At 40.0% G+C, this 27,229-nt stretch overlaps 1 protein-coding gene across 1 annotated transcript in view; it reads left to right on the top strand.

Annotated features, from left to right (window-relative positions):
* Positions 1 to 27,229, top strand: part of LOC127442249 (ski-like protein) — a 38,778-nt gene that overhangs the window by 4,637 nt on the left and 6,912 nt on the right. The window contains exons 3-5 of the mRNA XM_051700122.1: positions 21,192 to 21,296; positions 22,961 to 23,046; positions 24,451 to 24,596. Of these exons, the coding sequence (XP_051556082.1) occupies positions 21,192 to 21,296; positions 22,961 to 23,046; positions 24,451 to 24,596 (337 nt within the window). The remainder of the gene's footprint in view (positions 1 to 21,191; positions 21,297 to 22,960; positions 23,047 to 24,450; positions 24,597 to 27,229) is intronic.

Genomic DNA, 27,229 nt, shown 5'->3' with positions numbered 1-27,229 from the left:
GACTAGGGTCACCGTGGGTGGGGGGGATTGTACTAATGTAGTTGCATTGGGAAATGCCCACATTGGATCATTAACAAGCACTAATTTAAAGTCAGAACACTGGAGATTCTTCCACTTTCATGATACAACCTTTAAAGAAAAAACCCCAACAAAGTGTACTAGTGAACTAAAATCTATTGAAAAGTCAGCCTATACAGGAAAAAAGGTCTGGATTGTTTCACTACCATTGACCAGCTATGTCTCATGACCCCCTTGACCAAGCCAGCAATCCAAAGCTTTTTTGTTGTGCTGGCACATGTTAGACAAAGATTGACCCCCTGTTGCTGCTGTCAGAATTGTTTTTTTTTTATTTTTTTCTAATACAAGTGGCAGCAGTTAATGATTTTAGATAGTGTGGAAATGTTCCAGTAGACAGAATAATTTTAGTTAGTGATGATGTGATTGAGTGATCTCAGGCATACACTGTGTGCTGTCTGAGAGAGGAAGAAAAGCCCCGGTCTCTCCTGTGTGCTTATGCAAGTGTGCAGGAAATACCGTCTGGTGTCTCGTCTAGCACCCAAACCACATTCCTCCCCCCCCAACCACTACACACATACTTTATGTACTGAAACAGCCTGAGACAGACCTTGAGTCTATCAGTCATACAGACACATCTGCTACACAGACTGATGTCACCCTGACACACACAAACACATTGTAACACTCAGCCCACTTTTGTTTAACACACACTAATGAAATTGATTCACATGTACACGCTAAACTCCCTCAGGGATCGTCTCAGATCCACTTGGTTAAGGGTGAGATATCAAACTCCCAGAAATGTGAGCTGAGTCAGTGACACCTTCACTGCGCACAGCGGGCTGTTAACTGGCGAGCTACTGACTGTCTGGCAGTGTCTTGCACCTGCCCTCGCACACGATTTGCCTCAAATCCTTTTTTCCCCTCTCAAATTCTATGAGTTTGAAACTATGAGTTTCAAACTCATATTTCTCAATTATTTTTATAGTTGATTAAAGCTTTCTGACATTTTGCAGTAATCTAGGGCTGGGTTTTATATTTAATATTCATATTTTATTTGAATAGTAAAAGTAATTTTGATGATTTTGCGGGTGGTATAAAATTAAGCTTTACAATTTTTATAAATTTTTTTTTTACAAATTAAGAGTTTGTCATTTAAATAATCATTTGACTTGACTAGTCATAAAGACAAAGATGGTTTGATTGATCGATTTCAGAACCATGTCGTATTTTTTATTAGAATATTTTAGTAAGATAGATGTAGATAAATATTCCTTTTTATTACTATTTATACACAGTGGCGCCATATTTGATTTTTTTTTATGACTTGAATGAAAACGAGGCTGTGAGGGATGGACTTGCTGTCTCTTCAGTGGCATGCACTGTATAAAGCTCTTAAATCAGATCTAATTTTCACATCAAATTAATGTTTTCTAGAGTGTTTTTAGTCTTCTGACAATTGACTGACAGTCTGAAATTGTCAATGTAATGATCCAAAACACTTTAAACAACAGTACAACCCATTGAAGAGACTAATTCTAAGTGAGACTAAGTTTCAATCCCTTCAAAAAATATGGCGCTTCTGTGAATAAAGTCAGTGGCTGGTTGGTCAAAATGATTGTTTCTCTGATTAAACAAACAAGCAAACAAACGAAAAACAATGTTTTAAGCTGTTTCAAAGCAAATACAGTTGAAGTCAGAAGTTTACATACACTTAGGTTGAAGTCATTACAAATTTTTTTTAACTACTCCACATATTTCATATTAGCAAACTATAGTTTTTGCAAGTCGATTAGGACATTTACTTTGTGCATGACATGAGTAATGTTTCCTTCAATTGTTTACAGACTGATTGTTTCACTTTTAATTGACTATATCACAGTTCCAGTGGGTCAGAGTTTACATACATTTAACATACAAGTTAACTGTGCCTTTAAGCAGCTTGGAAAATTCAGAAAATGATGTCAAGCCTTTAGACAGTAAGCCAAGTAGCTTCTGATAGGAGGTGTACTGAATTGGAGGTGTACTTGTGGATGTATTTTAAGGCCTACCTTCAAACTCAGTGCCTCTTTGCTTGACATCATGGGAAAATCAAAAGAAATCAGCAAAGACCTCAGAAAAGTCTGTTTCATCCTTGGGAGCAATTTCCAAATGCCTGAAGTTACCACGATCATCTGTACAAACAATAGTACACAAGTATAAACACCATGGGACCACGCAGCCATCATACCTCTCAGGAAGGAGATGCACTCTGTCTCCTAGAGATGAATGTAGCTTGGTGCGAAAAGTGCAAATCAGTCCAAAACAACAGCAAAGGACCTTGTGAAGATGCTGGAGGAAACAGGTAGACAAGTATCTATATCCACAGTAAAACGAGTCCTATATCGACATAACCTGAAAGGCTGCTCAGCAAGGAAGAAGCCACTGTTCCAAAACTGCCATAAAAAAGCCAGACTACAGTTTACAAGTGGACATGGGGGCAAAGATCTTACTTTTTGGAGAAATGTCCTCTGGTCTGATGAAACAAAAATGTTACTGTTTGGCCAAAATGACCATCATTATGTTTGGAGGAAAAAGGGTGAGGCTTGGAAGCCGAAAAACACCATCCCAACCGTGAAGCATGGGGTGGCAGCATCATGTTGTGGGGGTGCTTTGCTTCAGGAGGGACTGGTACACTTCACAAAATAGATGGCATCATGAGGAAGGAAAATTATTTGGATATATTGAAGCAACATCTCAAGACATCAGCTAGGAAGTTAATGCTCTGTCGCAAATGGGTCTTCCAAATGGACAGTGACCCCAAGCATACCACCAAAGTTGTGGCAAAATGGCTTAAGGACAACAAAGTCAAGGTATTGGAGTGGCCATCACAAAGCCCTGACCTCAGTCCGATAGAACATTTGTGGGCAGAACTGAAAAAGCATGTGCGAGCAACGAGGCCTACAAACCTGACTGTTACACCAGTTCTGTCTGGAGAAACAGGCTAAAATTCCAGCAACTTATTGTGAGAAGCTTGTGGAAGGCTACCCAAAACATTTGACCCAAGTTAAACAATTTAAAGGCAATGCCACCAAATACTAACAAAGTGTATGTAAACTTCTGACCCACTGGGAATGGGATGAAAGAAATAAAAGCTGAAATAAATCATTCTCTCTACTAAATCATTCACATTCTTAAATTATTTAGTGATCCTAACTGACCTAAGACAGGGAATGTTTTCTATGATTAAATGTCAGGAATTGTGAAAAACTGAGTTTAGATGTATTTAGCTAAGGTGTATGTAAACATGTGACTTCAACTGTACATAAATTTCGAGATATTAAATATTGTCAAATGGATGAAAGGCCCAGCCCTAAAGTAAGCTGTAATGTTACTTCCTGGGATGATGTAATTCTTAATGGTTTGAAATACATGCATAAAGCTTGAAGCTTATTTACTGTGCGTTTTTAGCCCCAAAGTTTGCCTTTTGTTGCGAGTGAAGTAGTGACAAGGAAACAGGTGCTCACACTTTAAGTTGTTTGTGTTAAACGGCTTTTGAAAGAACCGTAAACAGACATATGTGTGTGTGCTCTTGAAAGGTCATTACTCAGAAGCTGAGTGTACACAGGCCATGCCGATAATGAGAAACAACACATGCACACTCATCTGGTGGTATCCATGTTAAAAAAAATCCCTGTTAAGTTCTTGCGTGTTTGCGTACTAGGGATGTCATGAGTATACGGTTGTGTATACACAAGTGTATACTGCGATTAAAAAATGTCACAGTTAATTTAACCGTGTTTTTTGAATACGGTATCGCTACTGAATGTGAACTTTCAATTCACGTGAAACTGGGGTTGCACACAAACTCCAAAATATAACAGGAATTCTATCGAACAGACTTGTATCTACCAAAAAAAAAGCAACTTAATTCAGCTGTTTAGGAGCATTTGAATGACTTAGGATTACTGAAGACAAAGACTGTGAAACATGCGGACAGAAGTCATATAAAGGTACACATCCTACAAATTGGACAGGATGTTCCACTATTCGTCCAACAACAAACTAGCGAGTTTAATATTTTTAGCTGTGGTGCTTTAAAGGGATAAATTGAGGAATGCAACTTGAATGTTGAAGAATGCTGACAGTGCTCGGGGCATTTGAGTGTAGTTACTATAAGTGTGGTAAACTTTGTAAAGTTGCGTCTTAAATCATCCTCATTATTTAAAGTGCCCAGGATGCATACAAGTGGTGTTGTGCCCTATGTTGGAGTGTCTCTGATTATATACATCCTATATATTTGTTGTGTATTTATCAGTTTTCCAATGGTATGGCTGCGCTTATCGTCCATATATCTCTAAGAAATGCGTCCACTTACACGTTCGATTGTGACGATATGCCTTTTTTGTCTCAGTGCTGTTGCACAATAAGAACATTTGCAAATACTCGTAAAACCGGTTAACCATGATTTTTTTTCCCCTCAGACAGTAACCTAACCCTCTAAACTCACACTGTGGCATTACTATTGCTTATAGGAAGCAAGGCAGACGGGCTCATCAGTGGACTGGGTGAAATGTTCACTCTAAACATCTGTGATGCTGGAGTGCCAGAACAAGTGACTCAGAGTTTCCACAGGTGGCCATGTGGATGTAGGTGAAGATCAGATCTGTACTGCCAGTCATTCTCAGAATCTGCTGTCTTCCACTCCATCATCAAGCACAATCTCTCCATGTCCACTGTCCTTGTTTAAAAACCTAGTGAGCTGCCTACCTAGACAGCATTTTGTGGCCACCTATGATGACTAGAAATACTGTTTAATAAGTCAGCTTTCAAGGTTTAGAGACATAGCCACCGGCAGAGTGTACTTGTGATGCCCAAAAATGCTGTCTACTAGGTTTTGAGAAAAAGCTAATGGCAGAATGTGCTTAAGATGCCCAAAATGTAGTCCGCTCACAAGGTCTTGAGACACATCCACTGTTCCAGGTGTTTTAGATAATTCTACAGAGAAAATAATTTGTGTATGTTTTCATTTTTGTTTGTTGCCTAGCACTGTATCCTGTTAGGGTGTCTAAACAGAATAAGTGGTTTAAGCCTATGGCAAAAGTGGACCTACGACACTTTTGGAACACTTGTAGCCTTTTTTCTTTTCTTTTTTACCTAACACAAATATTTTCAGACTCCACACCCCAGCATAGATAGACTTTAGACTTTCTTTTTAAAACAGAAGAATTACGTCAGAGCCGTGACCTAGTGTTACATGTATGCAGGCTTCACAGGTTCGAGTCCAGCTCGCTACATTTCCTGATCCTGTTCTGTCCATCATTTCCTGTCAAAAGATGGCTAAAAAAGGACTATATGAAACAAAAATTGTTCCTTGAGTTTTGTTGATTTTGTTTTTGCAGTGGTTTTAACTGCTCATGCTTCCTTGGTCTAATACAAATAGCTAGTGTGTGTTTGTTTGTATATGTTTGTATGTGTGTAAGGCAGTGATAGACAGACAGCTGTGATGGTTTGAGGCTTGGCGTGCAGACGTGTCTGGCAGACAGATGTAGCCCTGTCCATCTCCCACAGAGTCCGAGACTGCGGCCTACCAGACAACTGCCTCTCTCTCTTTTTTTTTTTTTCTTTCTCTCTCGATCTCTTTTCCCTTGTGAAATTGGGAAATCAGTGACTTCATGCACCACTGGCAAGGAGGCTGCTTCTCCACTATTGCTCTCTCTTGATTCCACTTTGTTTTTCTTTCCTTCCTTTTTCAATCTACCACAGAAAAGCTGTTATTTTCCTGTCTCTGTGTGTGTTTCGTTCTTTATCGAGACCACAAACCATGTCTGTGACGTCCCTTCCTTTCTGTCTCTCTCTTTCAGTAATTTTTTTTCTCACTTTTTGCTTCCTCTCTGTCTGCTTTTTGTTTTCGCTTTCTCCATTTGTCACGTGTGTATCATTCTCCATTTCTCTTTCTCTCTCTCTATTGCTCTCACATTTGTAATATTCTCATTCTCTTTCATTCGATCTCCATTCCGCAGTGATGGACTGATATAATGGAGGGTTCCACTGTGGATTGTTCCATCCTTAATTCTACACTCAGCACAGAAAGCTTCCATATCTCTTCATACATGATATTTTCAACAAATCTAGAGAGAATGACACAATATATCTTGGGAATTTTATCTTCATACAGCCGGTATTTGGTGAGAGATTATAGGATAATGAAAGGTCAGAGGTGGGTGAGGCTCAGGGTTTTGTCTGTTTGATCGTGGATGTTGAGCTCCAGTGTAAATAGCAGAGACTCCGATGGATGCAACTCGGCACCTCAAAATAAGCTGGAGAATGACCCAATCATTCACTGTTTACCTAAGGGAAGCGGAGGGCAGTGAGTGTGTACTTAATGGGAGAGAGAGGGTGATTGAGAAGAACTATTGATCTGGAGTGGATGAATGGTAGAATCCTGTCAGACAGTAACTGTGCTGAAGAGAGAGGGAGAGAGACTTCCAAGAGACTTTCTCAGGGAGACAAAATCACTGCTATGCAGAGCAAGCATCACTATTGTTATTATTTTATTCCCTCACTGAGCACTTTATTAGGAACACCTGTACACCTACTTATTCATGCGATTATCTAATCAGCCAATCATGTGGCAGAAGTGCATTCATAAAATCATGCAGATACGAGTCATGAGCTTCATTTAATGTTCACATCAACCATCAGAATGGGAAAAATGTGATCTCAGTGATTTTGACCGTGGAATGATTGTTGGTGCCAGACGGGCTGGTTTGGGTATTTCTTTAACTGCTGATTTCCTGGGATTTTCACGCACAACAGTCTCTAGAGTTTACTCGGAATGGTGCAAAAACATAAAACATCCAGTGAGCCACAGTTCTGTGGACTGAAATGCCTTGTTGATGAGAGAGGTCAACAGAGAATGGCCAGACTGGTTTGAGCTGACAGAAAGGCTACGGTAACTCAGATAACCGCTCTGTACAATTGTAGTGAGCAGAATAGCATCTCAGAATGCACAACACATTTAATTTTTATGGTGGATGAGCTTTAACAGCAGAAGACCACGTCAGGCACTTTATTAGGACCATTGTGTTCCTAATAAAGTGCTCAGTGAGTGTATATGGATTAACAAAGGATAATAGTATTGTATATGGAAGAAAATGTCTAGACAAACACAAAATAGGTGGATAGTTCATCCCGGGACATGCTAGCATCTAGACTTGTTCGACCAGTTTCGCTCTCTTCATGGTGACATTCACCTCACTTTACCCTGTTCTAGCATCTCTACTAAGGTTCAGACCAGTCCATGTGATCTGCCAGTCACACACATTCTGTGCTCTTTCATTTATTCCCATCTGTCTGTAGGTCCTCATACACAAACAAATTACTAACTAACCCCAAAGCCCCTCAGAAAAGCACACTCTGCGATTTGGCCAATCTGTCCTATTTCTATAAAGCCCAGAGTTCCTGTTGGCTGTTAAGACAACATATTCCTCCCTGTTGGCTCAACATTTAGACGCTGTGGGCAGATTGGGGACCCTGCTCTTTGTGCTCAAGCTGGGAATATTGTTGTACCAGTCTTTCGCCAAGTCCTTGGAGATGAGCCAGCAGCCAGAATGGCCCCAGGACAGCACAGACTGTGGCTAACCCAAATTTGTCAAGACATGCTCGACTATTGAGTCAGGTGGTTTAACTGCCATGGAGAGCATTGCTGTCTTGTAATGTTTTGGTAAAAGAGATCTTGTACTAGGGGTAGTTCAAATATATTTTTGCAAGCATTGTTGGCATTTTTGCTTGTTGTGCAGACAGGTTGGCCTATAAACGGATATGTGAGGACCGTGAGAAAAGGTAGCCTATATCATATTCCTGCTTCTTGACAACGGCCATGCTATGCACTAGTGAATAATTGCACTAGTTTATCTGTAAGTAAAGCTTATATTACTTATGTGACATGATGTATAATATATAATTTCTGACTTTTGGGATGTAACAGGGACACCAGCAGAGTCTGTCGTCTTCTGCGTCTAAAAGTTACACCAGGGAAGTCTGTCCTCCTTTTCTCTAGATAAAAATGTCTGAGTATGCTGGCTAGTGATTCATCTTAATGTCCTGATGGATAGCATTTCCATACAAAACATTGAGAGTGCTATGATTATGTGCTCACACTGTGGTCAGGCACCCTCTTGATGGAGTAAAAAGCAGGACCGGCTGGCCCTTGAGGCCACAGGGAGCCACAGTGGTCTGGCTTCAGGGAAGTTGCGGAAAATAGGTCATGGAGACTCTTCCTGCAGTTTCCCTTGCTCTGTGCTTGTAAGGCACTTTTTTGTCTGAAACTGCTGTTTCGACCCCCAGCTCACCATATCTCATTAGACTGTGCATATCTTTTCCTATTACTGCAGTGCTCTTGTTTCCCAACTCCAAGCTCATCCCAAAGGAAGATCTTTCCTCTTGCAGACAGCTCCCTCGCTCCACAGACAAATATCGCAAACATCAGAAGGTTTTGATTAATGCATACGAATGCTACATAAATCTACCTGTTCTGTACATTTCCCTCAATCTCTCTTTCTCCCTCTTTTTTTACCATGTCATTCTACTAGGGAATGTAATTCCCAAACCATCAGAGAATGTGAGCAAGCAGCAGGCTGCCGTAAGAGAATATTCCCCTCCCCTTTCGTCTTCTCTCTCCTCTCCCCACGGAGTCTCTAAAATGAGAGTCGCTCTGCTCTCCCAGCTGTATGAGGACAGTCTGTTCCAAGCTTGTGTCAAGCTGGGGGACTCCTCAACCTGAACAACAGCAGCAGCCTAAGCTCTGCTGCACATTCGTGGCTCTCTGGAGAGCAGCACTTGGAGAGTCTGGCCAGATTCGATTCTCAGTTACAGCTGAAAGAAAAGAGAGACCAATGAGATGTCAGTGCCTTGAATGACTGTCCATCTGTCCAATAATTATCGATGTCTATAGAGTGTTTGATTGAAACAGGACATTCTACATATTGATCTCAGGAAGCAGTTTTGTGTATCAGACATACATCAGCCCTTGTTTATGTCACATCTCCGCATGTCTCAGCTCAAGAAACAAGAAAACCATTTTAACCTAGTGCATCAGTTTTGACTCCACTCACTCTCCCGCTGTGTGTGTGCCTTGTTTATTCTCTGTTATTGGAGATGCATTTCGGACGACCCGATCACAAGTGGACAGGAACCATCGCCAAACTGTAGCTGGTAATATGCGTCTCTTTTGACCAATTGTTTTCGGATTTTGTGTGTTACTGCATGGTAATAAAGTGCAAATAGATGTGAATATATGAATTTCTTCTCCTGTGGTATTTCAGCATTTCCTTTGGAATGCGGAGCTTATTGAAAACAACCGTCAAAAACACACAGAAGAACTCAAAGTTCTGTCAAAATAAAAGCTCTGTTTAACTGGATGTGTAAAATTAAAGACATTGACAAAATATTGCTACTCCTATAGAAAAATAAAATATTCAAAGGAATAGCAATTTACCTACTAATAACAATAATTTAATAATAAATGGTTATATTTATCATTACTACTATTATTATTATTATTAGTACTAGCAGTAGTAAGCAGTATCACAAAAGCAAGTGTACTGAATATTAAAAAAACTGGAACATGATTCTTTTAGCTGACAGACATTGATAGAAAGGAAAAAGCACCCGCCACAGCGGCAGGTGTCACTGCAAAAATCACCGGCAAATAGAAAATTTACCCACATTTGGCACTTTCCGGGTGTTCAGACCCTGCCACTAAAATGGATGTTACGCCCCTGAAAATAGTTCTAGTACTTATGAAATTAAAGCAAGTATGAAGGATTAAAATGGACCAAGAGCCTGTACAGATGTGTTCGACGCATGTTTAGAAAAACTAGGCAAATTTGTGCAGATGGCAAAATTTAACATGTGGAAAACCGAAGTAAACTTTGGCCTCAACTCTATAACCCTCTTGAGTGCTGATGTTTGTTACCACCACAGTATCACACACAGGGGCGGGTTATGATTTCTGGGGCCCCAAGCATCCGACCAAGCCGGGGCCCCATTTCAAAAATGTTTGCTTAAAAAAATTACATAAAATATATTTTAAATCATAATTTTAAATTCATCCTATCAACCATTGTAGAGTACATTCAAAATGTTTAATGAAATAAAAATATTGTTAAAGATAATTAATGCATGTTTTCCAGTTTTTCCACAATACAGTGATTTAAAAAAAAACAATGTTTACCTACATATATTTTTACAAAACAATTTTTTATTCTTTTTTGTGTGTGTGTGTGTGTGCGCAAAACCTACTACTTCACCCAGTAACACTTTGGAATTTAGTTGTTATTAATATTATAACCCAACAGTTATTTATTGTTGTCCAGTTTGTCATTATAATATGATACAGTATTATTATTACTTTGAGGATTTGTTGTATACAATAGTAATATATTCCTGTCTTATTTACTTTACTTTCACCTGGAGTTTATATTCTGATGCTGAGGCTGTATTTTATGTAAGCATCGTAGGCAACGTTCATATTGTAACAATAAACATGCAAGGCATGGCAGCCCCTCAGCACACTAGAGCAGAAGGGAAAAAAACATTGCCGTTTATGAAGCGCTGAAACTTTGCTTGTTTCAGAACAATCTGGAATCATGTTAAACATTGTAACAGTCCCCTCTTTGCAACCTGAACCTTTTCAGAACATTAAATCTTTGTAACACCTGTGCTAAAAAAATAAAATTAAAAAAAAAATCTAGACACAGTGCAAGGGCTGAAACAGAACGCAGGTGTCTCGACATGCATTTTTTTAAACCTGAAGCTCTTATTAACTTGACACAGTGTCTAAAAATGTGCCAGTCCTCCATGAGACACTGAAGAAATAGCGAGATGGAGTGCAGCATTTATGGACGTTCAACCAGCGCGTTTACACAGGAAAACAATAGAAAAACAGAGCAGACGCAGGCAAAAACACATTCGGTGTGAACGGCCCCTAACTCATCCGTTCGCGTGTGTCTGTGAGTGAGAGCACGCGTGCGAAACAAGTTCTGATGGCCTATATATATTTTTTTCATAAATTACAAACCCGAACCCTACTTAAACTCACCTGTCCTGACCCTGGCGGCTTCTAATGCGAACCGCTCTAAGAGCACTGACAACAGCGTATTTGTGCATGTACCCAGAACATCATGTCACCCCTCAAGAGTTTTTTTGCAGAGCTTTCCTACCGGGGCGCCCCCCCCCCCCCCCCACATGCATTGCATGGTTTGCGTGGTGGTTAAAACCACTACTGCACACACGTTATGTGCGCTTGCAGTGTGTTTGTCAACCATTTTGCATTTGTTTCCGACCATGAAGTATCTAATGAAAATATTTTGCGTTGTAAAAAGTCTTTGACTCCATGTAGCCTCTGTAACACTGTCCTGTTCTCCTATCCTTTATCTTATGCTTTATATTGAGTTTGATGAGTGATTGGGAATGCTGTTTACAGGCTGTATCTGTGCTGTCATCTTCCTCTAATAGGGAATGGGTTGGACACTCTTTCTCTATGCAAAGCATGTCACTGTGGCCTTTAACAGGCTCTACCATGCAAAATGCATGAGCCACCTTGTGTCGAGCATGTAGAGTAAAATTGTGTGTGTGTGTGTGCTGTCTGTAGCTCAAACCCTGCATATAAAACCCAGCTCTCAGTGGGTGGGCAGCTGTTCTCTGTTCTTTCTTTCTCTACCTCTCTTTCTCTGGAGCTGTTCGAGATGGCAGTAGTGAAATGCACTGGCAGTTTTGTGTGTCAAGCTGCCATGTTGGTGATTCTCTTGTGCCATGCTTATGTTTTAATGACATGCACTAATAGAGACTAGCCCCCTCTGTCCCGCTCACACACCTAACATAATTTTTGGTTAAGCTGCATGGTTTGAATATTAATTTGCAAAACTAAATATTTCCAAAATCCACTGGTCAGTGGGTTGTCTGAATAACTATTCGACTAGTTGGTTTTAAGGAATCCCTATACAATTAGGCTGGTTAAGGGTCATGTCAATCACCTGCCACTGACCAGACACATTTCGATATATGAATGGTTCCGGAAGTGTTTTTCCCTGTCTGTATTCATGAAGTATTCTAAGCCATGAACCAGATCATCCAGCTCCAAGGTGAGTGCCAGCATTATACAAGCTTTTATTTGAAGCAAAGAAGTAATTGAAAATTTGACTTAATGTCTTTCAAGAGGGAATGAACTACAATCCCATAAGGCATTGTGAATGACAATCAAATTAACAGCGTTAGAAATATATAAAACTATTGATTTTAAGTTGTTGGTTATAAGTAAAGAAATAGTTTAAATGGTACCAAATGAGCGTGTAGGGAGACTGACTCGGTTGCATCATTCACAGTGCATCATGTGAGGGGTGGTTGCTGCAGAGCATGTTTGCCACAGTTTTTTTGCCGTGATTCTCTTATCGGTGGACAGTTTCCCTTAAGGATCATAGGCAGTGTAGTTCTTCATCCGGAATTCCATTATAAAAATTAAGTTAAATTAACACAGACTAATGGCTTTAACAGAAGCATATAGCCTACGGTTGATGAACAACCTCGGTCACAGTTTGTCTGTCTTTAAAGGTTTGTAAGTTATCATTAAATCAATTCCTCTATAGATAAATTCTATCCTGACTGTTGTGCTCTATTAGGCTATATAACTATAAGCTTTTTTTGCACAATACCATTATAGTCTTCATAAAAAACGAGAGCTATAATGAATAATATCTATCCGGTCTTTAAAAATGTTCGATCGGTTGGTTATTTCCTTTAAAAGTTGGCAAAGTTTAAGCTCTTGCTTTAGCGCAGCAGTTTATTGACAGGTGAGGAGTGGTGCTTCATAGCTGTCTGGACTCAGACAGACAGATTAGCGTTTACACCTCACGTGATGTGGTCACATGCGTTTTTTTACCCCATTTGTATGTGGGTTTTGTGATCCAATAACAAAACATTTTAGACCCCTTTTAGACCTGTATTTAGCACTGACCACATGTGATCGGATCACCTGAGACACATCTTAATACCAGGTGTAAACAAGGTCTAAAGTAGATGGTTTTTGAACAACTAGAAAACTAGTCGACCATCCATCCCACAGGACTCATCGACCATCGCTAATATCAATCTTATATTTTTGGTGCCTGCACAAAGACTGCAGATTGAGGCAGAAACCCTCTTAGCTCATCAGAAAAGGGATCCACAACCAGGGCGTAACCACCTTCCTAACACAAGAACACGGCACAAAGGCCCACAGCTGCCACTAACACCCAGATGTTTGTTTAGTCCTCTTAAGTTTGTGCCCCATTGACCACAGCTCTCAGGGATTGTTTGTGTCCTGCCGAGAGAGGAAGGTCACATTCTGCCTCTCTTACGTCCTACAGAGAGCAGCGTGGGCGTGTTGGGGGCATTTTGAACGTCAGTGTGTGTGATGGCTCTGGGTGAGCACTGACAGCAGCTCTCTGAAATGAGCCATAGGGTGCCACAGCCCAGGGAACACACACCTCATAGGCTCACCTCCATCACTGCATCTGCCAATGTCTTTGTGCATGTATGAGTGTGTGTGTGTGCTAGACTAGCACATCCGCGCCATGGGAGGCTTCGGCGGTTACTGCTTTTCACTGGCGCACACTTGAGAGTGCTCAGTTCTTACACACATGCATACAAATCTCCTATTCATAGACTTATTTAAAGCAGCCTGTGTAGAGAAGGGAACAGACAGAGCTCTGTTTGACTATGTGAAATCTGAGACCAGGATAGGGAGAGACTGTTCCTCTGTCTTTTTACTGCACTCTGCCCTCCCTGATCATCGGCACAGTATGTTAGTTTTGCGTGTGTGAGCATGTGTGTGTGCATGTGAGTGTATAACTTGGCCACTCTGTCTGTGTGTGTGTGTGTGTGTGTGTGTGTGTGTGTGTGTTTGAGTGTGTTTGAGTGAGAGGCTCTTATCAGGCCGAATGCTGTAGATTAGACAGTGGATGTGTGTAGATGGCTGTCAGTAAGGGCAGACAGACAGGCAAACTGTGCACTATTGATGACCACGTCTAGACGGAATGTTCGTCTCCATCCCTCCCTCGTTTTTTCAGCCCTCCCTCTCTCCCCTTAAAATTTGCCCCAGGCTGGCAGCCAAATCCTCTCAGGAATGAACATGTCTGGGTCTGTGCGTCTGATCCTTGTGTGTGTGTGTGTGTGTGTGTGTGTGAGTTGATACGTGGAGGTGTGGTGTTTGTTAGAGTCTTTGTGCAACTCATTTTGTATGAGTGTTGGGTTTGTTTATTATGGTTTTGTGTGGGTTTGTTTACAGATATTACTGAGTATATGTGGGACTTTAGTAAGCTGGTAGCATCCATATTAGGGACAACAGAGCTTTTGTGTTCTTGTTGCATTCAGTAATGCCTTAGCAGCTTTACATTGAAACATGGTTGCATATGTGTATGCAAAATCACTATGGGCGTGAGTACCACGAGGTCAACTTTCACTTCCACAGCGTTAAATATAGCAACTCTGTCTAACACATAGGCCACGAACACACTGCAACTAAATGTCAGAGACTATACTTATATAGTATTATGAGATAATGAGACATGTCACTGGTGTCAGGGGCGGGTTTACGATTTACAAGACCCCAAACAACTGACCAAACCGGGGTCCCATTTCGAAAATGTTACTTAAAAAATTACATAAAATTTTAAACCATAATTTTAAATTCATCCTATCAGCCGTTGTAGCCAAGGACATTCAAAATGTTTAATGAAATAAAATTCTAGTTCAGGATATTTAATGCATGTTTTCCAGTTTTTTTTCCGACAAAACAGTGATTTTAAAAAAAGAAGCAATATTTACCTACATATATTTTTACAAAAAACTTTATGAACAGGGTGTGCAAAACCTACTACTTCACTCACTAACATTTTGGAATTCAGTTGTTATTTATTATTATGATTATTATTATAACCTAACAATTATTCATTGTTGTCCAGTTTTTCATTATGATACAGTATTATTATTACTTTGATTTGTTGTATACTATAGTAATATATTTCTGTCTTATTTACTTTACTTTCACCTGGATCTTATATTCTAATGCTGCAGTGTATTGTTCATCATGTTGCAAAAGGCTGTATTTTATGTAAGCATTGTAGGCAACATCCATAACAGTAACCAGCCACAGTAAACATACAAGGCATGCTGGCCCCTCAGAACACTAGAGCAGAAGGAAAAAAAACATTGCCGTTTATCAAGCGCTGAAACTTTGCTTGGTGCAGAATAATCTGGAATCATGTTAAACATTGTAACTGTCACCTCTTTGCAACCTGAACTTGTTCAGAACGTTAAATCTTTGTAACACATGCGCTAAAAACAGTCTAGACACAGCGCAACGAATGAAACGGAACGCAGGTGTCTTGATGCGTGTTTTTGAGGCCTGAAGTTATTTTTAACTTGACACAGTGTCTAAAATGTGCCGGTCTTGCATGAGACACTGAAGAAACAGCGAGACGCAATGCAGCAGCCAAGGACAATCGTCCAGCACGTGTTTATATAGAAAAACAATGGAAAATCAGAGCAGATGCACGCAAAAACGCGTTCGGTGTGAACGGCCCCTAACTCATGGGCGAAACAAGTTCGGAAGTCCTGTATATTTTTTTTTTCATAAATTACAAACCCGAACCCAAAGTCCTACTTGAAAAACTGACCCGAACCCTGACTACCTCTAACGTGAACCGCTCTAAGAGCGCTGACAACAGCGTATTCGCGCGTGTACCCAGAACAACGTGTTCACCCCTCAAGCAGTATTTGCAGAGCTTTCCTACTGGGGCGGGGATCCCCCGATGTCCGGGGCCCCACGCAATTGCGTGGTTTGCGTAGTGGTTAAAACCACTACTGACTGTTATACTTATGAATGGGGAGAAATTTTAATGCTGAATACGGCGGCTGTAAGTATGGAAGTCCCGCCTTACAGTTAAAAATAACCAGTCACATTTTTGATACATTTAAATGCATTCATTTGGCAGACGCTTTTATCCAAAGCAACATACAAAAGATGAATAATACAACATAAGCGATTAATCTTAAGGAAAAAGTAGAATGAAAGTGCTGCATTACAAAGTTTTAATTGCATTAGAAAAATTGCAATATGAAGATGAAAATATACACAAATGTATGAAAGATGTATAAACACAATATATCATCCACTGATGGCTAGAGTAAATAATCTTTGTCCTTTGACAATGATTTGGGTTGAAATGATTGGAAAACTATGCGAGTTACGCTCTGATGAGCTTCAGATTTTTGAGCAGCCTCGAGAGACAGTGAGACTGTGCTGTGTATGTACCTTCATAGAAAATAATTATTTCTAATTTTTAGAACGTGATGTCATCTGCCACATGCGTCCGGTGCACGACCCACTTTAATTAACCCTGCTGTTCACACTTTACCAAAGTTGATGAGAAATATGTTTAAAAACAGACTATTGTGCAATGAGCAATCCTATTTATATCTGAAAAAATCCCTATATATATATATCGATAATCATCGGGAAAATCTGATTATTGTTGTGTGAAAAAGGCATTAATCTCAAGACTAATCCTGACTGATCTCCTTCATAAACCACTAATAATCTATTCATGACACTTTATACTTCCATTAGCTATTTACAAACATAGAGGAAATTCTTAACAGTGTAGTAATTCATCAACATTTAAATCTGTTAAATGAAGCTTTCATGGCATTCATATCTATCTAAAATCCATAAACATCTATCTAAAATGTTTTAATATTTTCCATGACATGCACCTAAACTACCTCTGCATCTGTAGACCTATATGCTGTTTTTTTAATCGATTTTTCTTCGAAAATATGCTCTAGACCAGTGTGGTTCCCAAGCTTTTTACCTTGAAGCCCTCTCTACTTTTATATCAGAAAGTCTATACATTTGCTCTCTTTCCCTCCCTGCATGCTGATTTTGTTAGGTTCATCAATGCAAAATCCAATTCTTTTTGCGTACCCCCTGAAACCTGCTTACAGACCTCCTGCAGAATCACTGAATAAGGGGATTCACTCCCACATTTAATAATCTTTTCCATGTTTTTCCTCATTAAATTAGTTTTGCTAATTTAAAAACTAATTTAGTTTTTCTCCTAAAGAAATTAATTTTAACTTTGAAACTTATGTGAGTGGTCATGATTTTAGACATAAGTTCAATTAATCATCGATGACAATGAAAAGTTTTTTTCTACAGTGGTATCGATAACTTAAAAACTATTGTGTTTGAATAATACTGTATCCATACCCTATGTGTCAGTGTAAGTGCAAGACTACATGAATAAAATATATATTTTTTTTTTAAACTACAAAACCTGTGCATGTGTTTATTGCTCTTTCCAGTCAAATTTTGTGTGTATGTTGTTGTTTTTGTCATAGCAGCTGTTTTCATCAGGGGATCTCCAGTTAGTAAAAGAGTGATGCGGTCAGGAGTATATATGCTTTCTGTTAAAATGTTCAATGTCAAAGTGAAATCACACGAGAAATGGTGGGGGGTTTAAAGTATTCTAAGTTAGTTGTAGGATGGTTGGTGTTGGTTAATGTGGAAAGGTTGGCTTAGATTAGCAAGCAAACTTGTACACATAGAAGATCTAGGGCAAAGCAGTATAGGGAAGGGTAACTGTAAGGGATTTAAAGATTTCGGTTCTGATTTCGATTCCTTAAAGGGATAGTTCACCCAAAAACAAATTCTCTAATCTTTTACTCACCCTCATGCCATCTCAGATGTGTATGACTTTCTTTCTTCTGCAGAACACAAATGAAGATTTCTAGAAGAATGTGTCAGCTCTGTAGGGACATAAAATGCAAGTGAATGGGTGCCAAATGTTTAGAGCTCAAAAAAGCACATACAGCCATCATAAAAGTAAACCATACAACTTGTTTTACAAATAATGCACGAGGGTCGAGGTCACGTAGACTCTCGCATGACGTAAGCATGTTGGCAAATTCACGTGTGAACTGACATGTAAAATACAAAAAAATACTGATGCACAGTGTTGTTTACAACAGAGCAGCATAGATATTCATACATGGATGCCTCATTTGGTTGGTTTGGATATGTCCAAGTTTTAACAAGGAGAGCTTTTTGAATCGGTTTGAATGCAAGTGAATGGAGGAGATGCCTCGGACCGAGCTCCTTGGTCAGGCCGCTGCATAAGCTGTTTTTGTGTGGAAACAGGACCACAGTCCATAGGAACAGCTGCTAATAAGGTATCTACGTATAAATATCTATGCAGAGGAGGCTTACGTGCTTGTGTCATGTGAGAACAGTTCCATTAACAATTCTTACTTTTCAGGAAGATATTTGTAAATAAGAAATGCAGTTTATTGCCCTTGGCAGTCTGTTGCTAAATGAGATCATTTTAGATTTCACGAAATCAAAAATCATAGATAAATTGAATACAATTCTTGCAAAAGGCGAGTTTACTCAGACTTTTTAGATTGGTCCTACTGTAACTACACTACCGTTCAAAAGTTTGGGGTCACTTGCCTGAAAATTTCTCATGATCTTAAAAACCTTTTGATCTGAAGGTGTATGATTAAAAAAAAAAAACTTTTTTGAAATGGATGACTTGGACTGAATAATTAAGAAAAGCAGCCACTAAGTGCCCAGCATATAGTTTAACTCCTTCAATACTGTTTAAAAAGCATCCCAAGGTGATTCCTCAAGAAATTGGTTGAGAAAATGTCAAGAGTACATTTCTGCAAATTCTAGGCAAAGTGTGGCCACTTTGAAGATGCTAAAATATAACATAGTTTTGATTTATTTTGGATTTTTTTTTAGTCACAACATAATTCCCATATTTCCATTTCTATTATTCCATAGTTGTGATGACTTTACTATTATTCTAAAATGTGAAGGAAAAAAAACTAAACTTTTGAACGGTAGTGTATATATTAAAAATTCTAAACAAACGAAAACATTTTAGTAGTGTTCTATATGCACTGGTGGAAAAATGCATGTTCAAGAACCGTTTACAGAACCAAAAGTCATGAAAATCTTATGGCTCTAGTGTTTTTAAAAAAAAAAGAAATAAGAACCGTTCTCAACTCTAAAGAGGGAACAGCACATGGCTGTAGAATCGTCCAGTGATCGACGCTGGCACTGGAGTATGAGGGGAGCGTGCTTGTGTTTGTGGTGTGTTGATGGATTAGGAGCAGCAGGGGTAAAGTTCAGATGAGTGAGCTACTGGAATGCTAATTCCCACCGTCAGTGAATTGGGCCGTCTCTCTCTCTTTCTCACCCACTTTTTCGCAGAATTTTGCATATCACATATGCTTGTAACAAACAGACTTTGTGTCCTCAGGGTGTTTGTGTGTTAGTGTTTGGAAGGTACATCTAGTCGTGAGGGATTTGTGTTAGTGACATTTGTCAACAGTGAAGTATGTAGTGTTACAGTAGATAACGCTGGGTGTGTGCGCGCCTTCAATAACACACTCATTAAAAAGAGATTAGAGACGGCTGAGGTGTTGCGTCACTGGAAGAGAGACAGGAGAGAAACTAATAACGACCTGATCCGCAGGATTTGGGATCTGGAGTGGCTTAAACGAGAAATAACCAACTCTGAAATTCACGTCGGCATTTACAAACAAACCAGAATAAGGAAACACATCTGTTTACATTACTTTCTCAGCTGGCACTTTTTTACACCAATGCTGAAGAACATGCATACATGTCTTTGTTTATATATCAGGCTATGTGTACATATGGAGGATTTACTGTATGTTTTATGTGGTTGTGTGAGGGAGAGAACAAGATACCTGTTCCAGTGTAATTTCCTCATGTCCTTGAGGAGAACAGAGCTACTTAATCTTGTCTGCTATATTTACTTAACCACAAAATATTTTTTTTTCAGTAAAGTCAAGTCAGTTTTTTGTATAGCGCTTTTCACAACAAATATCATTTCAAAGCAGCTTTACAGAAAATTATGCTGCAACAGAAAAGGAAGCTGTAATATCTTAAATGAATGTTACCTTGTCCAACTTGTGAAAAAATGTTAATAAGTGATATTTTATATAAATGAATGAATACAATATCTTAAAAGATCTTTTGCGTAAATCTGTTCTGTAACAATTTGGTAACACAGAACTGAAGGCAGGGAAAACAATAAGAATTCTTATTTATTAATATTTGTTCTTTTGTACTTAAAGTACTATTAGTACTGTGAATGGAACCGTTAAGGAACCATTAAGGAATTGTCAAGTGGAATCAGAACCTGAATCATTAAATTCCTTATGATTCCCATCATTGTAAGCAGGTTGTACATTTATTAGCTTGTGAGATATGCATACTTGAGTTCTACAGGAACAAGTAAACAGTGTCGCAGGCCACGAATAGGATGGAGATAGATCAGAGACTGCGTGATTGCATGTGTCACGGGTAAGGAGGAGTGTTGGCTGGGCCATGAAGTATGGAGAGATGGGTCAGTAGACACATTGTTGGATGTGTGTGCTTCTCAAGGTTAGACAGGCTCACCACTGCAGTGTGCTCATTGTTCCAGCCCACCCCTCCCTCGTGCTGCAGTCCTCCTCTTCCCTCAAGAAAAACAGACCCCACACACGTTTTCTAGTCTTTAACACCAAGGGGGGCGGGTTGCCATGTCACCCTGCCACTGTACAGCTAGTTTAATGTTGTGCGATGATATTGCCATTCATTCTTCAGGAAACAGGAGATCCCATAGTCTGGAGGAAGTTGTAATTTACTCCAGATAAATCATGTGTCTCTGGCACCCACCCAATCTCTACTGTCAGTGTCTCTCTGATGAAGGGAGGAGGAAGGGTGTTATGCTTTCTGGTTTAGTCTACTAAAGAGAGGATATTGCAGACTGAATACATTAGAAATACATGCATGGATGACAGCCATTGTCTTCATGATGAGTGTCGGCTATATTAGGCTCTGTCTGTTACAGATAACCATCAGCACTGTGCTTGCCCTGGATTCAATATGTGTGACACAGACTCACACACACATATGTACAAGCTGCTCAGCAGTAGCCTGTTTGTTGAACACTGTGTGTGACAGATTGAGTTGCGTGAGTGTGTATGAGAGTAGATGTGTGTTTGTATTTTTCACATCCACTGCACTGAATGAGGGTGTCTTCATAAGGCATGTGCTTTTGTGTTTCCTACAGAAGGTGGTCGATGACAACAGTCATGGGCAGAAGTCCAGTCCTGCCCCCTCCCCTGCCAACAGCAAGCTGTCTGATGGTGTCTGTGAGAAAAAGATGCTGCCAAAAGTAATACACTGCTTTACATACTGTATACACACAGGCATAGAACGGCCTCTCTGTTTATCTACACATTATCCTTGCTCTCTTCCTTATACAGTCACAAGCAGGAAACATCTCCATATCTCATTCAATACGTTTCGTGATCTGATCACAAGTGGACAGGGCTAAATCCAGGTGTTAACAGGTTCTAAAACATTTTGGGATCAGATCACTCAAATGACATTTGGAGGAATTCAATAAAACATGTAACCACGTCACATTTGTAGTGTAAATGCTAATCCATCCCGAAGTGTCTTGGACAACAACAAAGGACCACTTAAGCCCAGAGTGTACTTTGAGCGTCCGTATACAGGATGCGTGACGCAAATCTCATCATCAGAGTGCTTAAACATTGAATGTGGCAGCCCGATTTTTCTAACTGTGCATCTTTGAAAGCACAGAATGCGCATGCACCTGGAGTTATTTACACTAATTAGTGGGTCCAAAAGGTGGGAACACTCACATTTGAGCCGTTGCTGTCACGAAGAAACGCTAGAAGATGTAACTGCCGCTAAACATCAGGAGATGAAGGTAAAAACAACAACAGTGGATGTGCAAGGCAAGAGCACATGTGTGAGGAGGTCTGGAGATACCTGCATTTGTATAAGAAAAAAATAAATTTTTATGGGTCTAAACTCGTGAAGAGAAAGTCTGGTGTCTCATTGCGCACATGCACCAACCTTATGTTATATGGACTATACTTTGACAGGCTCGCGTTCGACTGCACCCAGATGCTGAGTGTTTGCATCAAAATGGAAGTAAACCTAGTGCCTGTCAATTAATCATTGCGCTAAAACAATGGTTTTAAACTTTGCCAATCAAAATCGTCCAATCTGTCCAAAATTGGAAAATTTATCGGAAAGTTAATCTTATATTCATTTAATACAGGTATTTAACTAAAATAACTGAGCATTTCGCTCAAATTGTTATTTGCTTGAAGATTGTTTTTTTTACTTGTATTCAGTAAAAATGAGGTAGATTGTAGTTATGAAATCAGAGACCCTTCCCTTGACAAAATCAATAACAAGTGGTCACAGGAGACACATGTTAATATAAGGTGTAAATGGCAATCTGTCTAGGCTGGCCACTTTGGATTGGATCTTCAGAGACAAATGTTAATTCTTGGTGTAAACAGAGCCACATATTTTTCCCCCAAGATGATTCACCCAGCCTTTATATTAACAATCAAACGGCCAGAAACCCACCCACACTCTTTCACTAAACACACTATTTCTCTTTTCCTCTTCATTTGTGTTTCTTCTTCTCAGTGCTCTACTTGTCAGCGTGTGCTCTGCGGCCGATGATAGATGAGCTCTTCTCATGAATACGTGACATTACAGCAGGATGTTTGTATTGCCCTCAGTTTACTCTGCTTCAGGCGTCCTCACTCCACTCACTAAGTTTGCCTGTGTGTTTGTAAATTTGTGTGTAATTTTTTCCATGTGACTTCTCCTGTGCAAAACACACTTGATATTCTGTGTAATAAGACCTTAAAGAACGTCTGTATTATTCATGTCCAAAGATGTGTAGATGTTTATTTTTATATGCAGCTCAAACAGTCCATTTCATATTCTAACACCCTTAATGTGCTTCATTAATATTGATGCACACCTGTGTGTATGTGTGTACAGGGTAACTCCCAGTCTTCACTTGTGTTCAATCGAATGTTTGCTGACATCAAAGAGGAACCAGGACACAGCCCCATCATCCACCCGAGGTACGACCCATATTTCCCCAGCAATCCCTGTAGGCCTGATTTACCCCTCTCTCTGTGTCTAAACTCTAGCCCTAAGTATTTTTTTTTATTTTTTTATTTATTTTTTTTTTTTTTGGATTTGTCCCCTTTTTCACCCAATTTGGAACGCCCAATTCCCTATGTGCTTTTTAAATCCTCATGGTCGCGAAGTGATTCGCCTCAATCTGGGTGGCGGAGAATGAATCCCAGCTGCCTCCGCGTCCGAGACCACCAACCCGTGCATCTTATCACGTGGCTTGTTGAGCGCGTTGCCACGGAGACATAGCACGTGTGGAGGCTTCACGCCATCCACCGTGGCATCCACGCTCAACTCACCACGTGCCCCACCAAGAACGAACCACATTATAGCGACCACGAGGAGGTTACCCCATGTGACTCTACCCTCCCTAGCAACCGGGCCAATTTGGTTGCTTAGGAGACCTGGCTGGAGTCACTCAGCATGCCCTGGGATTTGAACTAGCGAACTCCACGGGTGGTAGCCAGCGTCTTTTACCACTGAGCTACCCAGGCCCCCCTAGCCCTAAGTATTAAACTTTGGCGCAAGTCATCCCTCACCATTTGTGTTGTGGGCATGAATAATGCCTCAAATTGTGTGGTTTGTTGAGGAGAGGTGTGCTATTACTTTTCTAAGTGATCAGAATAAGCTTTGTGCTTGTTAGTTTTACATGGACAAGCATCACTCACATTTTTTTTTTTTTTTTTTTCAGAAAATGTAAAACAGGGTTCCCACGGTCATGTAAAACCTGGAAAGATCAGGGAATTTTAAAATAGGGATTATATACAGGCCTTGAAAAGTCATGGAAATTTCTATATTAAATTAAAAAAAATCTTGCTGGACCAGCCTGAAAAAGATATATATTTTTTTATCTTGATCTGAGCTAAAGAAGTACAATTTATGATACTATCATTGTTAAATTTAACTGATTCAAGTAGATAGGAGCTGTACTTTTTATGCCGCTTGTGTCCGTTGAAAATAGCTGCCCAGGAGCATTCCAAAGATGGCTGCCGCGTGGACTGATTTGCCTTGAAAGGGACTTTGGAATGCTGTAAAATTCTATTTGGGATGTATTCATTTAAACCTTGTAGGAAAATAGGAGCGGTTGACCTGAATGCTTGAGTCAATCGATAAGAAAAAAGAACACACACTTGAACTAGACCCCTTTGTTTCTATAAATGTTAATCTATTTGCAAATGTTAATCTATCTGATTATTGCAATTAGCTCTGTAGTGCATTATTACCCGCTCAGCTGAATGTGTCAAAAGCTCACTGAGAGCAACTATTCTCCTTTTATTGTTGGATTTATTTAGTTATGTTGTATATGTTAAACTGTGGCACCAATCTAAGAGTTTTTCTTGTGTTTGCAGTTACTACCTGTACACATACGATAAGATGGTGGCCCCAAACGTGTCCCTGCACAAGGAGGGGGAGGTGAGCCATGAGTTTCTGGGTGCCCTGCTCAAACAACACTACAGCAGGAGAACATTCGCCCATGACAGCCAGCCTGCCATAGGTCAGTGCAAACAATTTACCCATCAATATACAGATTTGTGCACTTTAAATCTTTTTAGTAAATGAATGACTGAAAGCAAAACAACATGCTTACATTCACAACATGCGCATATGATGCGCAATAATGACACATCTTTAGAGATTGGAGGTTCAGGGACATGTGCTTGACACACACAGAGGGTGAGGGGCTGGAGAGAGTGTCTAGCTAATGATTAATACAACTCACATTTTATAGTTGCCAGTGGAAAGCAAGAATGAAAAGAGGCTGCTGTCGTCCCTGTATGTGTCAGATTGCTGTAGCGCAGAGTGCTGGGGGAGGGGTCTCCAGTCTTCACCGCAGCCACATAGCATCTCTCTTCTCTCTGTCTGTGCCTCACTCTTCGTTAATACACTATCCTCATCCTTTCTCTGACACCCTCCCCCCCCACTATAACTGTACTTCACTCCTCTCTACTTATCGTTTCTCTCTCTCTTCTCCTTTTTTTCTCTCTCTGCTCGCCCCTTCCTCTTTTCCTTCATTTCTTTGGTTTCCTTCTTTTACCCATGTCCAACCTGTTTACCTCTTCCTCTCTTACTTTATCTGTCTCTCTTATTCTGTATCTGGCTCATTCGTGTGTGTTTGAGTGTGACAGGCTGGTCTTAGTCACGGTAGAGGCTAGCAGCAGAGTGAGGCTGTTATTCCGCTCTGCAGTGCAAGACCTACAGCCTGCTTGTCCTACATTTAAATGAGCTCTTCTTCTCTCTCAGTCAGTCCCTCTGGACCCTCGTATTGCTCATCTAAACATACATGCTAGGCTGCTGCTGTTTTGCCTGTCTGCGGTGCGAGTGATTTGTTTGGTGTGTGTGTGTGTGTGACCGTGGGAGCTCTCTGCTTGTCTGGGTTTGCGAATGTGTCCCCTTATGTAGAGATGGGCATCGTGAGGAATTTAACGATTCTGGTTCCAATTCCTCTTAACGATTCTTGTTCCTTAACGATTCCATTAATGATTCTTTTAGATGAAGAGCTATTTGGAAATAAGAAATGCAATTCTTATTGCATTTACTGTCCTCAGTGTAGACTTTTAATTCGGCAATTAATAATTGGTCCTAACAATATAGATAAAAATACTAAACAACATTTTTTACAATATTACATTTGTTCATTTAATTTATTTTTATAAAACCACTTAGTACAACAAAAGTCGTAATTACACGTCATATGAACAACACTGAAGGGCTCAACACTAAGAATTTTTTCTACTGGCCTGGTTGGGCCAGTGCTTCAGATGTTTACTGGCCCTGCCAAAATTTTCACTGGCCCCAACACAAAAATGACAAATAGCTGTTTTTACCATCATGTCCGAAGATAAATATTTTAGTACTACACTTTTTTTAGTATTTACAATGTCCCCCAGGGGCCTGGGTAGCTCAGCGAGTAAAGACGCTGACTACCACCCCTGGAGTCGCAAGTTTGAATCCAGGGTGTGCTGAGTGACTCCAGCCAGGTCTCCTAAGCAACCAAATTGGCCTGGTTGCTAGCTAGGGGAGAGTCACATGGGGTAACCTCCTCGTGGTCGCTATAATGTGGTTCTAGCTCTCGGTGGGGCGTGTGGTGAGTTGTGCGTGGATGCCGCGGAGAATAACGTGGGCCTCCACACACACTACGTCTCTGCAGTAACGCTCTCAACAAGCCACGTGATAAGATGTGCGGACTGATGGTCTCAAACATGGAGGCAACTAAGATTCGTCCTCTGCCACCCAGATTGAGGCGAGTCACTCGCCACCATGAGGATTTAGAGCGCATTGGGAATTGGGCATTCCAAATTGGGGAGAAAAAAATAAAAAATACAATGTCCCCCAAAATTGAATCACATTTATAATTCGCAAGATATGATTTATGCCTTATGTAATCCCATATATGCGCTTTACAGATATAAATTCATAAATACATCATATTAACCTCAGCCGTCCTGCCATTTACACATGTGTTTTTAAGCCAAGAGTTCTGTGGAGGAGATGATGGGTTTTCGGTCACCCGTTTAGTCATGTTGTCATGCAACTTTTGCCCATGTGTAGTGTTTTCACAAGAATCAAAGATTATTCACTGAGTTAAAGATATGATTATTGGCTGAGAGAACAGACTTGCTACTAAATCGGTTGTGATGTGTAATATACAGTAGGTAGATATTAGGCCTAATCTGTGAATAAACAATTTGTATATAACATGAAATCAGACAACCCAAACAAGACCAACACTGACTGATATACAAAGAACAAAAACAAAAATACCTGTATGGTCCAGAAATGAGACATGTAACAGGTGTTTTATGAGGATGATATGAAGTAGACTGTTTCAAATATTCATCTTCATCCTGCAGCTGAACAGCTCTGATAATAATAGCCTAATAGCCATAGTGATCTTGCTTCTTTTCATATCAAATGGCATTATCATGTCGAATTAATGTTTACATTTTGAAACATTACCTAATTAAATGTATACTTACATTTTGGATATTGAGCAGCTCGTGATTTCCAGACACGTGTATAACTGGGGTTTAATAAAGTTTATTATGTCTCATTCGGCGCTTCATCTCTAAAGGCGAATTAATGAGAGAAAATGTGTTTGTTTTTTTACAGTGGGAATAAAACTAGCGC

This window comes from Myxocyprinus asiaticus, chromosome 6, assembly GCF_019703515.2.
Source record: "Myxocyprinus asiaticus isolate MX2 ecotype Aquarium Trade chromosome 6, UBuf_Myxa_2, whole genome shotgun sequence".
Lineage (NCBI taxonomy): Eukaryota > Metazoa > Chordata > Actinopteri > Cypriniformes > Catostomidae > Myxocyprinus > Myxocyprinus asiaticus.
This window is presented reverse-complemented; position numbering and strand designations above follow the sequence as displayed.